Source organism: Falco cherrug, chromosome 9, assembly GCF_023634085.1.
Source record: "Falco cherrug isolate bFalChe1 chromosome 9, bFalChe1.pri, whole genome shotgun sequence".
Classification (NCBI taxonomy): domain Eukaryota; kingdom Metazoa; phylum Chordata; class Aves; order Falconiformes; family Falconidae; genus Falco; species Falco cherrug.
In genome coordinates, this window is record NC_073705.1 from 31,072,756 (window position 1) to 31,084,433 (window position 11,678).

An 11,678-nucleotide genomic window follows, 5' to 3' on the forward strand; every position below is an offset into this window, starting at 1 on the left:
CATACCATTGAAAATTTGTAGTCCTGCCTTAACCCTGAACATATTTATGAACAATTTTAAAATAATAAAGATAATTAAACAGGACTAGGACTTAAATGAGTAGCTAATTCACCTGGCCTTGCCTCTGTGAATTAATAGAAGCAGTTTCTACTTTTGCAAAGTGGTAACTTGGGAGTAGCTCATTTGGTCGGATCCACCAGTAGAGAGACCATTCCGATTCAGATTACTTCTTTATGTATAAAAGGAAAACATAAGCTCATTGAGGTTGAAATTTCAATTGAGAAGGTGTGGGTTTGTTCATCTCTTCCAGATACAGGGAAAAGGGTCTATTACAGCCTGGCCTGGATTCCTGAGAGTTTGTAACGGCTCCAGCACTGCATTGGGCTTGTAGGTTTTTCTGCCCAGTTCAGATGTAGCTACTGGTAGCTTTCTGAAGCTTTTCATTGAAAGTACTCTTCGGATAAAACCAACAAGCATGCTGTTTTCACAGATGGGCTATGGAATTTTTTTCTTTACCCCTTTTTAATTGTCTTCACACCAAATTTTCACAGCATTTTTTTTTCATTGCATTCAGATAAAAAAAAAATATTGGAGGTGAAATTTGGTATTTCTAGTTTCCAAACTGGAAGCCCAGCTTTTGAACTAGTAGTGACATGCAGCAGTGAATATGTATAATATAGTTGAAGTTTTACGGAACAGGTGGCCACATGCTTAACGATTGCTACGGTAAGGCATTTCAGAGGTGCATCAGCATCTGTACCGTGTGAGCTTTGCAAAGGTCAGACTGATTTGGAGGCTGGCCGAAATGAAGACGTTTTCCCATGTGCTCCAAAAGGGACAAAGAGCAGATCAGTCATTAGAGCTGATGCTAACAGCAGAGCTCTCCCGTGACTTGGCAGGCTGGCTTGGCATTCGCTGTGCAAGAAGGATTTGGTGTTCCAACCCATTTTTTTCCCTCCTTATTGCCCTGAGCACACAAGTTTGTTTTCAGGGTCTTTTGCTAGTTTGGGAGCAGGGGAGGTATGGTTCTCTTTCATTGCTTCGGGGGATTTCCATTCCATTTTCCTTTAATTTGCTCCTCCCTGTTAATCGCATAAGAGAAGCTTAGAGTGTTAAGTGAACACATAATACTTGGTCCATGTGTACGAGCAAGAAGAATTCAGATTTGCATGTAAATAGCTATCCTCAGGTTAGACCTTTACATTTGGAAATAAGTTCTTTTCAGGTCTACTTTCCCTCCATTGTTATGTGTTTTATTTAATGTGAATGGTGGATGTTTGGGGAGGGACAGAGGTTTGTCTGACTATTCAAATTCATTGGCAGGGTTTAAGTTGGCACAGCATGGATCAGAGCAAGATGAGCAGAGACATCTTATTTCTAATTAAAAACGTACGCACATATACTTGCCCAATTGAAGTAAAAGTAAATCCTTTCTCAGAGCTGATTGCTTCTACCTGTCTACTTTTTTTTGTATAAACTCACAGCACAGTGGGACAATCCCATTTTGTTTCAGGATTTTTAAGGCAAGAAACAGAACTAAAAACTGGAATGGCAACACCAGATGAAGATCTCAGTAGGTGTTCTGGTTCCTTCTTTTCTTACATAAATACTTGTTTTGGTATTTCCCCCTCCTTTCTTAGTATTCTAACAGTAGCAGTTATATATATTGCATATACAGTGCAGGCTTTTGCATGAGGGCAGATTGATTATGTGGTAGAATGTGTTTATATATTAAACTGATCTGCTGTGGGCAGGATTAGTTTTAAAAGTTTAAATGACTGCCTCCTATGTCAAAATGGGAACTCTTTAGCTTTGAAAAAAGCCTGACAGGCCAGGGAGTCATCACTGGAGTCCTAGAGGTGCCTTTGGAGGCCTGTGTGTGTTTCTTGCACCCAAAAAGGAAGGGCATATCATGCTGCGGTGAAGGCGCTAATTAACTGTGCTGTCAGTTCTCAGCCAGATAGCTATCTGAAGAAAACATTTGTTAACTATGTTAATTAAAACAAAGGCTTCATGTATCTGGGAGTAAAAGCAGAGCAGGTTCATATACAAAATACTTCTGCAAAGTTTCTCCCCTTTGAAATCAAGGAAAGGAGGGTTAAAAAACCTGGACTTTTGCTGCAGAAGCCTGGTGCTTTTCTCCAAGGTAGTGATGTCTGACATTCTGTTGCTAACTGGAGCTTTCATTGGTTTAGCTATGCTAATATCTGTCTTTTACATTTAGAGTAAGTGTTGGGCTTTCAAAGGATTCTTTGTCTCAACTTGTAAGTTGTCATGTTTGCAATATCCATCCTCATTTTTGGCACATATGTGGACTGGTGGCTAAGTACTTTTTTGTTACTTTATTATTTTTTTTTAGTTTTTCCTATTATATTTGCCCTCCTGTGAGCAAATGAATTCTTCTGCACAGGAATGACCTTCAGTGGATGTATTCTTGTCTCCCTGAGCCTGCCCGCAGTCCTGAAACAGAGTCTTGGGGCAAAGGAACTTGCTGATAACTCAGTTTGAGAATGTTTTATTTGATGACTACATCAGCTTAAGATATTCTTCTCAAGGCCATAAACCATTTCTTTCAACACACCATAGTACTATGGTTTGAAGCAAGTAAGAAAACTGGCCCACACTAGAAAACAAAAAAATCAGAAAGGGTGTAGGAAGAGGTTGGTGGTGTTTCAATTTTTTCCAAGTCTGATTTTGTTAGTCAAGGGCATGGTAGCGAATAGGAATAAATATCTGAAGTTAGTAACTCTAATGCATTGTGAGGCCATGGTCCCATTGGAATGGTGTCTCTGAAGCTGGTCTGTGATCTTCTGAGATCACTTCTTCGTGGTATTTTATCTGAGAACCCGAATAGTAAGGAGTATGTACTCAGGGCTAGAAGACTTGGGAATTCTGCAAGGAAGGGCGTCTCTCACATCTGTGAGTATATAATCCTGCTCCCAGTTGCACTGTGCTATCTGCGAGCGGCACACCGTTCTGGGCATTCCTGCCCGTGAGTGCGGGATGTGGTGCAGTGTAAGAGCTGGTGTATTTTGTGATATTGTCCTAATACGTAAATGCAGGGAAGTGTTACAGCTTTTCTTTGTTCTTACTAAACCAAATAATATGCTCTACCAGTGTGTTCAACAGTTATCTTAAAAACTGCACTCAATTGTCTCCTTTAACCTTTTGTAAATTTTCTGCCTTTTAGTTTGAAGGTTTTGAGGATGAAGAAGGATTCTTTATGTGTGAAAGTGCATGGTTCTAATATAGTCCCTGAAGAAAGGCATCCAATTCATGTGTGCTTTACCTCTCTGTAGCTTACTTTAGATACCTGTTATTTGTTACTCTGTCCCTTTCCAGGCCATTGCTGACCTCCTAAGCTTCTCTTGCACAGGAGGCCTTCTCCTACCTGTTTGCTCTTGATTACTTTCCTTGTCTGCATTTGAGTCATAATTCATTAATAATGTGCCTTTTTTGAGACCTGTAGTAAAATCAGATATGAAGTTTGAACGTGAGGATTATGATTGATACAACACCGTGCATATTCTGGCTCATTTGTTGTTCCCTGTCTGATGATACATCTGACTTTATTAAATAGTTTGCCTACCCGCTGTTTCTATTGAGCATTCCCATTTCTTTCCTGCATATGAATTTTTAAAGAATTCTTAAAGAATTTTCTAGTTTTCCTTCTTTAGAGAATTGTCTTTCTAGTTCTGGTCCCTGTCTATGTGTGACAGCCTGTGTGTATATGTGACCACAAAGCTGAGTGCTATTTACTGGCTGAGCTTCGACACAAGGTTCAGCACTGAACGCTGCCATCTCACTCCTTGGTACTGCTTTCAGGCTGCTCCATGGGTGCTCAGGCACCTGGTGGCGCGGAGGGAAAATCCTGCTCCCTGCTCGCACAACTGCACCCGTCAGTGCTCCCTGCTCGCACAACTGCACCCGTCAGTGCTCCCTGCTCGCACAACTGCACCCGTCAGTGCTCCCTGCTCGCACAACTGCACCCGTCAGTGCTCCCTGCTCGCACAACTGCACCCGTCAGCGGGGCCCAGCCTTGGAGCCCCTCTCTGTCTGCAGACAACAGGAGCTCCCAAAGGCGCTTGCCGGTGTGCTTTCCAAATACACTCAGAAGTCATGGCCTTTGATGGGACTGTGTTTCCCTTAACTATTAAATGTATCTTATTGTTGAGCCCCGTATGTGAGATGTATTTAGGATCAGAACAAACCGGAGGCACTGCAAGGCCTTTGTGAACACATGGGACTTGGGATGCCATCTTGTGGTTGTTCAAAGAAATGCAAGAACGGCTTGTGGGTGTGGAGTTCATTGCCTCTATTTTACACTGAGCTGGTTTAGGTGCACATTTTTCTTCTTGAGCTACGTGATGATTCTTCCTTGTGCAATCTGTCTAGCTGTAAAGTACATGACAGCAGCTGTTAACCTCCCTACAGCCTAATTCCAGTAGTCAGGGTTTGGGGTGACTACAGCAAACAATCTATAGGAGTCATGTGCTGCTTCCATACCTGAGTGTATCAAGAGTGCAGCTGCTATTTAAAGCTACGTGGTGTCAGAGACAGAAGGGCTCTGACATACTGCTGGCAAGTGATGTACTGCTGTTATTTAGCCATTTTTTGTTAAAAGCACTTTCTGTTTAGCCTTTCCCTTGCTGTTTCAGCTGGCTGGCATCTCGCGTTTGAACGACATGCAGGTGCAGAGACTGTAGCCTCAGCAAACTTTCTTTTCCCGGAGCGGAGAAGTCATTTTAGACCCAGATATTTTCTGTGAAGCACAGAGCCTGTATATCAGGGACTTACTGACAGGGGTGCAGCTGAACTGGCCCCATTAGCTCACAAGCCAAAATATTTGTCAGTTTGTCAGTGTAGGCAAAGCAAATTCATAGGAGAAGGAACTTGTGGAGTCAAGTAACTTCCTGTTACGAGACTGATCAGGCACATCTCTGTTCTGCCTTTTTTTCTGTGACCTCAAAGGGTGTTTACCTCAGTTGTTGGCAACGGGAGCCATACCGAGCTGCCCTGGCCAAAGTGAACATCCCAGATGTCAGTGCAGATCAGAAGCAGCATAAAGTTGTTCCCTGCACAGGGCTAAACCTTTGCTAACTGTTTACACTAGGCAAAAAGCTACTGTATGCCAAAGTCTGCACAGCAGCTGTACCAGGGATTACAGATTTGACTAGCACTGTGTGGAAATATCAAAGAGATTTCTTTCTTTCTTGTGAGCACGTGGAGCAGGTTGGGAGATGGAATGGCTTCTCAGACTTTTCAGGTTTTTAATAGTTTCACTATTACTAGGCAATACTATCAAGCCTGTGCATGCTTGGACAAAAAGTCATTTCGAAGAGGGTGAACTCGAACCCAGAAGGGCAGTACCTGCCTCTCTTCAAATTCTAGGTGAACAGGCTTGCTCAGGTGTCTACTCCCTTTCATAATTGTTTTCTGGGTTAAATGCTTTCTAATTACAATGATTTCAAGCAACATGCTTTCTTGTTTTACAATGAAAATAAAGCTGCTGTGATTTTTGCCATCTGTCAGATTTATGGCATTGACTGAGACAGATTTTAATAGTGGATGAAAAACATTAGCTCATGCAAATTGCCCGTTATTTCTGGAGCGTTATTTCTTCATTACTGAAGGGACAATCCATCTGCGTGGTGATAAGTTGCAATTCTGAGCTCTCATTCACAGGGCAAGATGCTTGAGAGTTTCTTAACAACCAAAAAAATACGGGCTTTGTTATCTTTTTGACAGGATGACTATTGCTTGTTCCACTCTAACCACTGGGACTTCACAATCTGGGATTTATTTCCTGTAATACCTTTACACTAGCTTGTTCAACAGAGTTAAGTCAGTATAATTTACTTATTTCACCTGACACGTGCATGCTTGTTTTGCAGTGCTGTGTTATAAGAAAGCATTAAATGTGCCACGAAATACAGAGATTTTTCAAGACTAATTCATTCCTGCAGTTATTTTTGTCATCTTCTTAAAGACAGCTGAAGTCTTTATCCAGTCAAGAGCGTGACAAACATACAAAACGCTGATTTCAGGTTGGCTGCAGATTTCCTACATTTCAAGCACCAGAGAATGTTCAGAGAGATGCTTCTGCTTTGGCTCTCCAAAAGTGAGGTAGAATCCCAGACTATAAGCTGATTTTTAGTGCAGATTATATTTTACTGTGCCTAGAGAGAAGAGACAGAGGCTGAATGGCATACTTCCCCCACACATACCGGATTTCAAACAGGGGTTGTATCCGAGTTGTGTATCCTCTTACTGTACCCTAACTATGAGGAATATAGTGAAACTGTTCCACAACTTTAATGAAATTCATTAGAACTTTGCGCAGAAATATTTCCTTATTCTTCACTGTAAAAACAGCAGTAAAATACCTTAAACTCTGTAGTTCTGGCATTACATCCTGTGATAGACACTGTATCATACCTAATTCATTGTAGTTTTGCAACTGATAAAAGAAAACTGGAAACTCGCATTTTACTTGTGGATAAGTTTATTTAAACATGTGTAAATTATACCAAATAAACAGTGTAGTATTTATTTCTCTGTGCATGCAGTTGTCAAGATACATACATAGCATTGTCAAGTCTGCAGTGCAGCAACAAAGAATTTTAAGCGTCATGGTGCTGAAAACTTTTCTAGAAACAATGTCTGACCGTTCTTTGATTGCACTGTGAGGTTTCTTTGGTATACATAAGTAGTGCTTGTTTTTGATTAAATTAAAATGCAAAGTTTCAAAGTGTGTCCAATAGAGAGGTATTCTGAAAAGGAAGTATAAAAAATGGAGAGAGCAATAGTAGGCAGCCTCTTGAGTGATTTTGATGAAAAATCGAGTTTGAAAGCAAGGAAGTCAGAACTTTGCTATGATGTTTAATACTACTGAAGTAAAAAAATGTACATGAAGCATGAGGGGGTTTATCCTTTTGTTTTTTCAAAACACCTGCCGTGACCTCTTGAACCTTGGCTATCCTTGGTTAAATTCTTACTTCTCTATTTTACAGTTCCAAAGGAAGGAGAGCCTTGCCCAATTTGGTCCACAGACTGAGGCGAAACCTTATTACTGCTTAAAAAGATGACGTAAAAAAAGAAAGTCTTCTTTAAATTGGTTTCACGATCTTCATTGACAAATAGTTCTGTTGGGGAAGGAGGGAAGAAGCAACAGAGGTAAAAAGTTGTACACAAAATACTTTGGTGTAGTTTTGTAAAAGACATTTAAGATACTAAAATGGATCAGAATATATTCAGGGTATGGTAATTTCAGTTAAAATACAGTAAAAATGAGCACGATATTTCAGACTAAAGTAGACTGAAATCCAGACTCTAGCCAATCTATTAACTGTTTTTAATTGTATGTTAACACTTCTAAAGCACTCACTTGGTCCCTCTGTAGTTAATAGGTTAGTTCTAACAAATTTTAATTGTTTCTTAATCAGTTGAAATTGTTTATAGCTCTAAGGATATAATCCCTATCTCCCTGCTAAAATTGAGTTGATAGAATCTTTTGTCTGAATTAAGGAAGTCACCCTGTTGATGACTCACATATAAGCTGAAGAACAGTAACATGTAAAAATTCTTACCGGCAACGAATAGAGGAGTACTGCTACAAACAGGAGTAAAATCAGCAAGATGATAAGCCCTATAAAGAGCCATTTAAACCTGCGCCACACAATAAATTTCATTGTCTTGCAGGGATTTGTAAACCAAAGGAAGGAAGTATCTGGTCGGCTGCATTTTGAAAGAAACAAGTATTACTCATACTATAAAGACAGGGAATACTTAAGCCTGAGAACATAACACGTTAAAACATGCCGGTTTGGAGGTTGAAAGAAACAGTTTTGTAATGTAAGATGGCAGTTTCAGTAAATGTGTGCCATTAATACTCAAACCACCTTGCATTTTATCCCAATGCTTGCAGAAAGAAGCAAGACTGGCTTCTGTAAGTTAAGTTTTGCAAAGGATGGATCCTTTACTGCATGCAGATTTTGTCAAGAACATCATACTGGCTAGATATTTATTATTTCTCCAACTAGCGAAAGAAAAATATCTTACTTTGGTAGATCTAGTTTGGGGTTCATGTTGGGTTCATCTCTTCCTTTACCGGCTGGCCTTTCCTCAGCTTCTTTTTCATTGACAACTTCCAATGTCATTTCGACTTTACCCTTTAGGAAACAAGTGGCATGAGACAAGCACCTTATTGCAACAGTACTAATGCTGCCTGTTCGGTACTTATACAGCAGTTTGGAGTCAGCTCACTGTGTGCATCTGTGTTTTTTCCACTTCCTTCTCAAAATATATTTATTTCTGCACGATGACAGCGTCACAACAGAGTGTCAGAGAATGACCGAAAAAAGTATCACAGTACATAAAATTGTTGTGCTAATTCATTTGTAGTTCTGTTTTAAGCTATACATTGGTTTTTTCCAATTTTGCAAAACAAAAACAACTCTTCTTTCAAGAATAACCCAAGGACTGCATTTTTTCCAAATGACTAAGCATCTCATTTTTTATATTGCTGAGGTTGATATATGTTTCTGAATATTATTCCTCATTTATTAAAATTTAAAGGCAAAAACATAAGAAGAACTCGACACAATTGAAAGGCTTAATATTCTAGGAAGTGACACATGTCCATTTCTATTCTTCATAGAACACGTTAAAATGCATTGGGTCATATGATTGCCCTCATAATCACGAAGGTAGTCAGGGTTTTCCAGTATGTAAGTTATATTTGCTGTGTACAAAAATGCTTTGTACATTCAAACTTTAGTCTCTAATGCATTTAGGACACTTTGTGTTTCTCCTAAGCAATAATATGGTAAGCCACACAATAACTCTGTGGCTGCTTTAGTGAGGTAACATGACTCTAACTGGTGCCAGAGTCCTTCAAGTTAAACAAAGTTAATATTTAGATTAATTTTGTTTATAAACTCATACTTTAAAACCAAAAATTGTTTATGGAGCAAAGTGCCTGAACTTGTGCATGAAATATTCTATTCATTTCTCCCCTGTCTGTTCACTGGAAGCTGACAGCTGAGTGGGGGGTACCCTTTACAATCAATGTTTAGAATTTGAAAATAAGGTAAGCACGTTTTAAGTACTTTTAAAAGAACTAATAATCATACCGCTAAAATATGGACACCATCCTTTTCAACATAACATGGCCACCATCCTTTCATGGATTTCTGTTCAAAGAGAGAGGCAGTCCTGGGAGCCTTCTGAGGACTGTCTGCCTTGTATTCTGGAATCATGTCTATATTGCACTTCTCTGGAACTTTTGCTGGAATGATTGTTTTATGTAAATCGAGTTCCACAAAGCCTAGGAGATGGATGAGAAAATAAACACCGTGTTACAGAACCAACCATAGAGCACAGTGGTTCAACATCAACCTTTCCTATCTCTAAACATGTTATACAGGAAAAACAACCAACATACGCTACATTCTTGTTTGTCTAAGGATGTTGTGGGACAGGCTGGTTTAAGCTTACCTTGCTGGTGTCGAAAGCACTGGTGTTTATCAGTTGGACTTGGCAAGCTCTCGTCCCCCCTTTTTTAATGCAAGATCACCTAATTTTTAATAGACAATTTTTTCCCCACACCCCTAAACAGAAGATAACCAAATAGAGCAATGGAATAATAATGTAATTTGACATAGTTAAATGCATGATTTAGCTAACTTTAATGACAGTTATAAATCAATTCTTTGCTTTCAGATTTTGAGGCCTATAAGGTTTGCATCTGAGCTAAAGACTTGGGAGCTGTCTCAATACAGGGCAGAGAGTCTTCTGTAGAGCAGCATCTCTACAAAAGGTAAGGATCATTAATGGTGTGAAGTAGATTGCTTAGCCTAAATCATAGTCTTATGTAAATACTTGGATTTGAAGTACTCTTGTTTTTTAAGTAATTTTGCTTAAAGAAAGAAGCAAACTAAGTTTTCATGCACGTTATCATTTCATGCAATTTGTGATAGGGCTTACGCTGAGTGAAAAGTATCTTGTTCTACCTGCAAGTAGGCCTTTACTGAGTGAACATGAGCACAAGTGACCCTGTACTGTGTGGGAAAGCAGGAGTGTATTTGCATGCTCAGTGGCTCATTTTGTGAAAACAATCCTTAGCCAATAATTTAAAATTGTTCAGTGTTATCTCTTACTTTGAGACAACAATATTTTGTTTCTGAGAAGTCTTACCCAGGTAGTCATCCAAGGAGAACTTGTCATTATCCCATATTTGAATGATCAGTTTGGGTGGGATTCTGAATTCTGTCTTGTCAAGACTCCAAAAATGTTCCTAAAATTTTAAAAACCAAAACCCAATCAGCTTTTAGAGTTATTTATGAAAATTCAACGCTGTGGTCTGTTAGTACTTGTGAATTCCGGGGTTGGTGGAAGTATTAAGGATCTAATCTTGTCCTTGCTAAGAGGAGACCACTGTTGCCAGTGTTTTATTCCCAGTGCAAAGGAAAAACTGAATCTGTTTACAATAGCAGCGTGAGAGAAGTACACAGAACTGAGCCAAACCGTCCCTTTTAATATGTAGGTACAAAATTATCAGACTAATTACAATTGGTTCCAAGTATTGAAATCTTTAGAAATACTTACCTTTTTGGAAACGACACAGAGTTGCTCTGCCGGGAGATAGTCAAAAGGGAACACAAATCTCCAGTTGAAGTTCCCTTCACCATCCAACGATCGGTAGTGAACATCGGTTTTCTGCTTATTTTCTTCATTACCAGGCATCCATCTGGAAATACAGAGAGAAGTGTCTGGTGTTTGCAGTAGGACGACACTGGTGCTTGTTTGTACTATAACCACGTCATCAAGTGGTTGCAAGCAAGCTGTAAGTGTCACTCACAGAGGGCTGGAAACTTCCACATCCTTTCTCAGTTTGGTTCCAATTTGGAACTGCAACTAAGAACATCTGAACTGAATTTAATCTGCTAAGTGTATTATTATATCAGTGGTGAGTTGTTGGTGGGGTTTTTTAATTTCTTTTTTAGAAGAAATTAGATCAATAGCCTGGTAGTATATTTCTCTGTTTTCTATTGATTTTTTTGACATAGTAAGACCAGGAAACATAACAAGTACGAATCCAGGTTATGCAGCACTAAAGCTATCTTTTCAGTTGCTTCTTATCTCAAGAGGTGAACTTCTGGGATCTTTCGCTGCACATTAACTGGTCATGCTTTATCTCGTAATACTTGTGTACTTCTCTGACGTTAGCGCTATTTCAGAGGCTGTAGTGTGCACTGACTTGGCTGAACCAAATCATCTTTGGAACCCATGGTCTAGGCATTCCCAGGACATTCTGAAAGCCATTCAGTTGTAAGTGTTACATGACAGCTCTTACCCCTTCACGTAAATGTCACTCATTTCTTCCCCTGTGATGCTCTTTTCATCCAGAAGAACATCTTTGGTGTTCCAGACAATCACCCGCAAGATATACCTATGAGAGAAGATGTTTGGGGAAAGAGAATTGCATTGCCTTTGTCAGGGCTGCCAGATGGTGTGTAGTACATACAGATACTCACTTCTTGGCTTTTCGGGGAGTGATGTTGAAGGGAGGGCCTGGTGGTCCTAAGCTTTTGGGGAAAACATCGACCCACATCTGGAGCTTTCCCTGTAGCAGTGGAGAAGATGGACGAGGGATTGTTTTTTGCATACAAGTTTGT

At 39.7% G+C, this 11,678-nt stretch overlaps 1 protein-coding gene and 1 long non-coding RNA gene across 4 annotated transcripts in view; one reads left to right on the forward strand and one right to left on the reverse strand.

Moving 5' to 3' along the window:
- The window catches only part of LOC129736777 (uncharacterized), a 43,530-nt gene extending 31,999 nt beyond the window's left edge, over window positions 1–11,531 (forward strand). Inside the window, exons 3-6 of one of the 2 annotated variants that reach the window (XR_008733840.1) lie at window positions 7,014–7,176; window positions 9,036–9,091; window positions 9,724–9,820; window positions 11,410–11,531. This is a non-coding gene — a long non-coding RNA (uncharacterized LOC129736777). The remainder of the gene's footprint in view (window positions 1–7,013; window positions 7,177–9,035; window positions 9,092–9,723; window positions 9,821–11,409) is intronic. The other variant, XR_008733841.1, reaches the window with a different exon arrangement.
- The window catches only part of MYOF (myoferlin), a 72,142-nt gene continuing 66,951 nt past the window's right edge, over window positions 6,488–11,678 (reverse strand). For both annotated transcript variants that reach the window (XM_055720358.1, XM_055720360.1), the window contains 8 exons: window positions 11,538–11,626; window positions 11,357–11,452; window positions 10,609–10,750; window positions 10,198–10,297; window positions 9,135–9,328; window positions 8,062–8,171; window positions 7,590–7,737; window positions 6,488–7,145 (listed from right to left, as the gene is read on the reverse strand). In XM_055720358.1, the coding sequence (XP_055576333.1) occupies window positions 7,110–7,145; window positions 7,590–7,737; window positions 8,062–8,171; window positions 9,135–9,328; window positions 10,198–10,297; window positions 10,609–10,750; window positions 11,357–11,452; window positions 11,538–11,626 (915 nt within the window). In that variant the 3' untranslated portion in view covers window positions 6,488–7,109. The remainder of the gene's footprint in view (window positions 7,146–7,589; window positions 7,738–8,061; window positions 8,172–9,134; window positions 9,329–10,197; window positions 10,298–10,608; window positions 10,751–11,356; window positions 11,453–11,537; window positions 11,627–11,678) is intronic.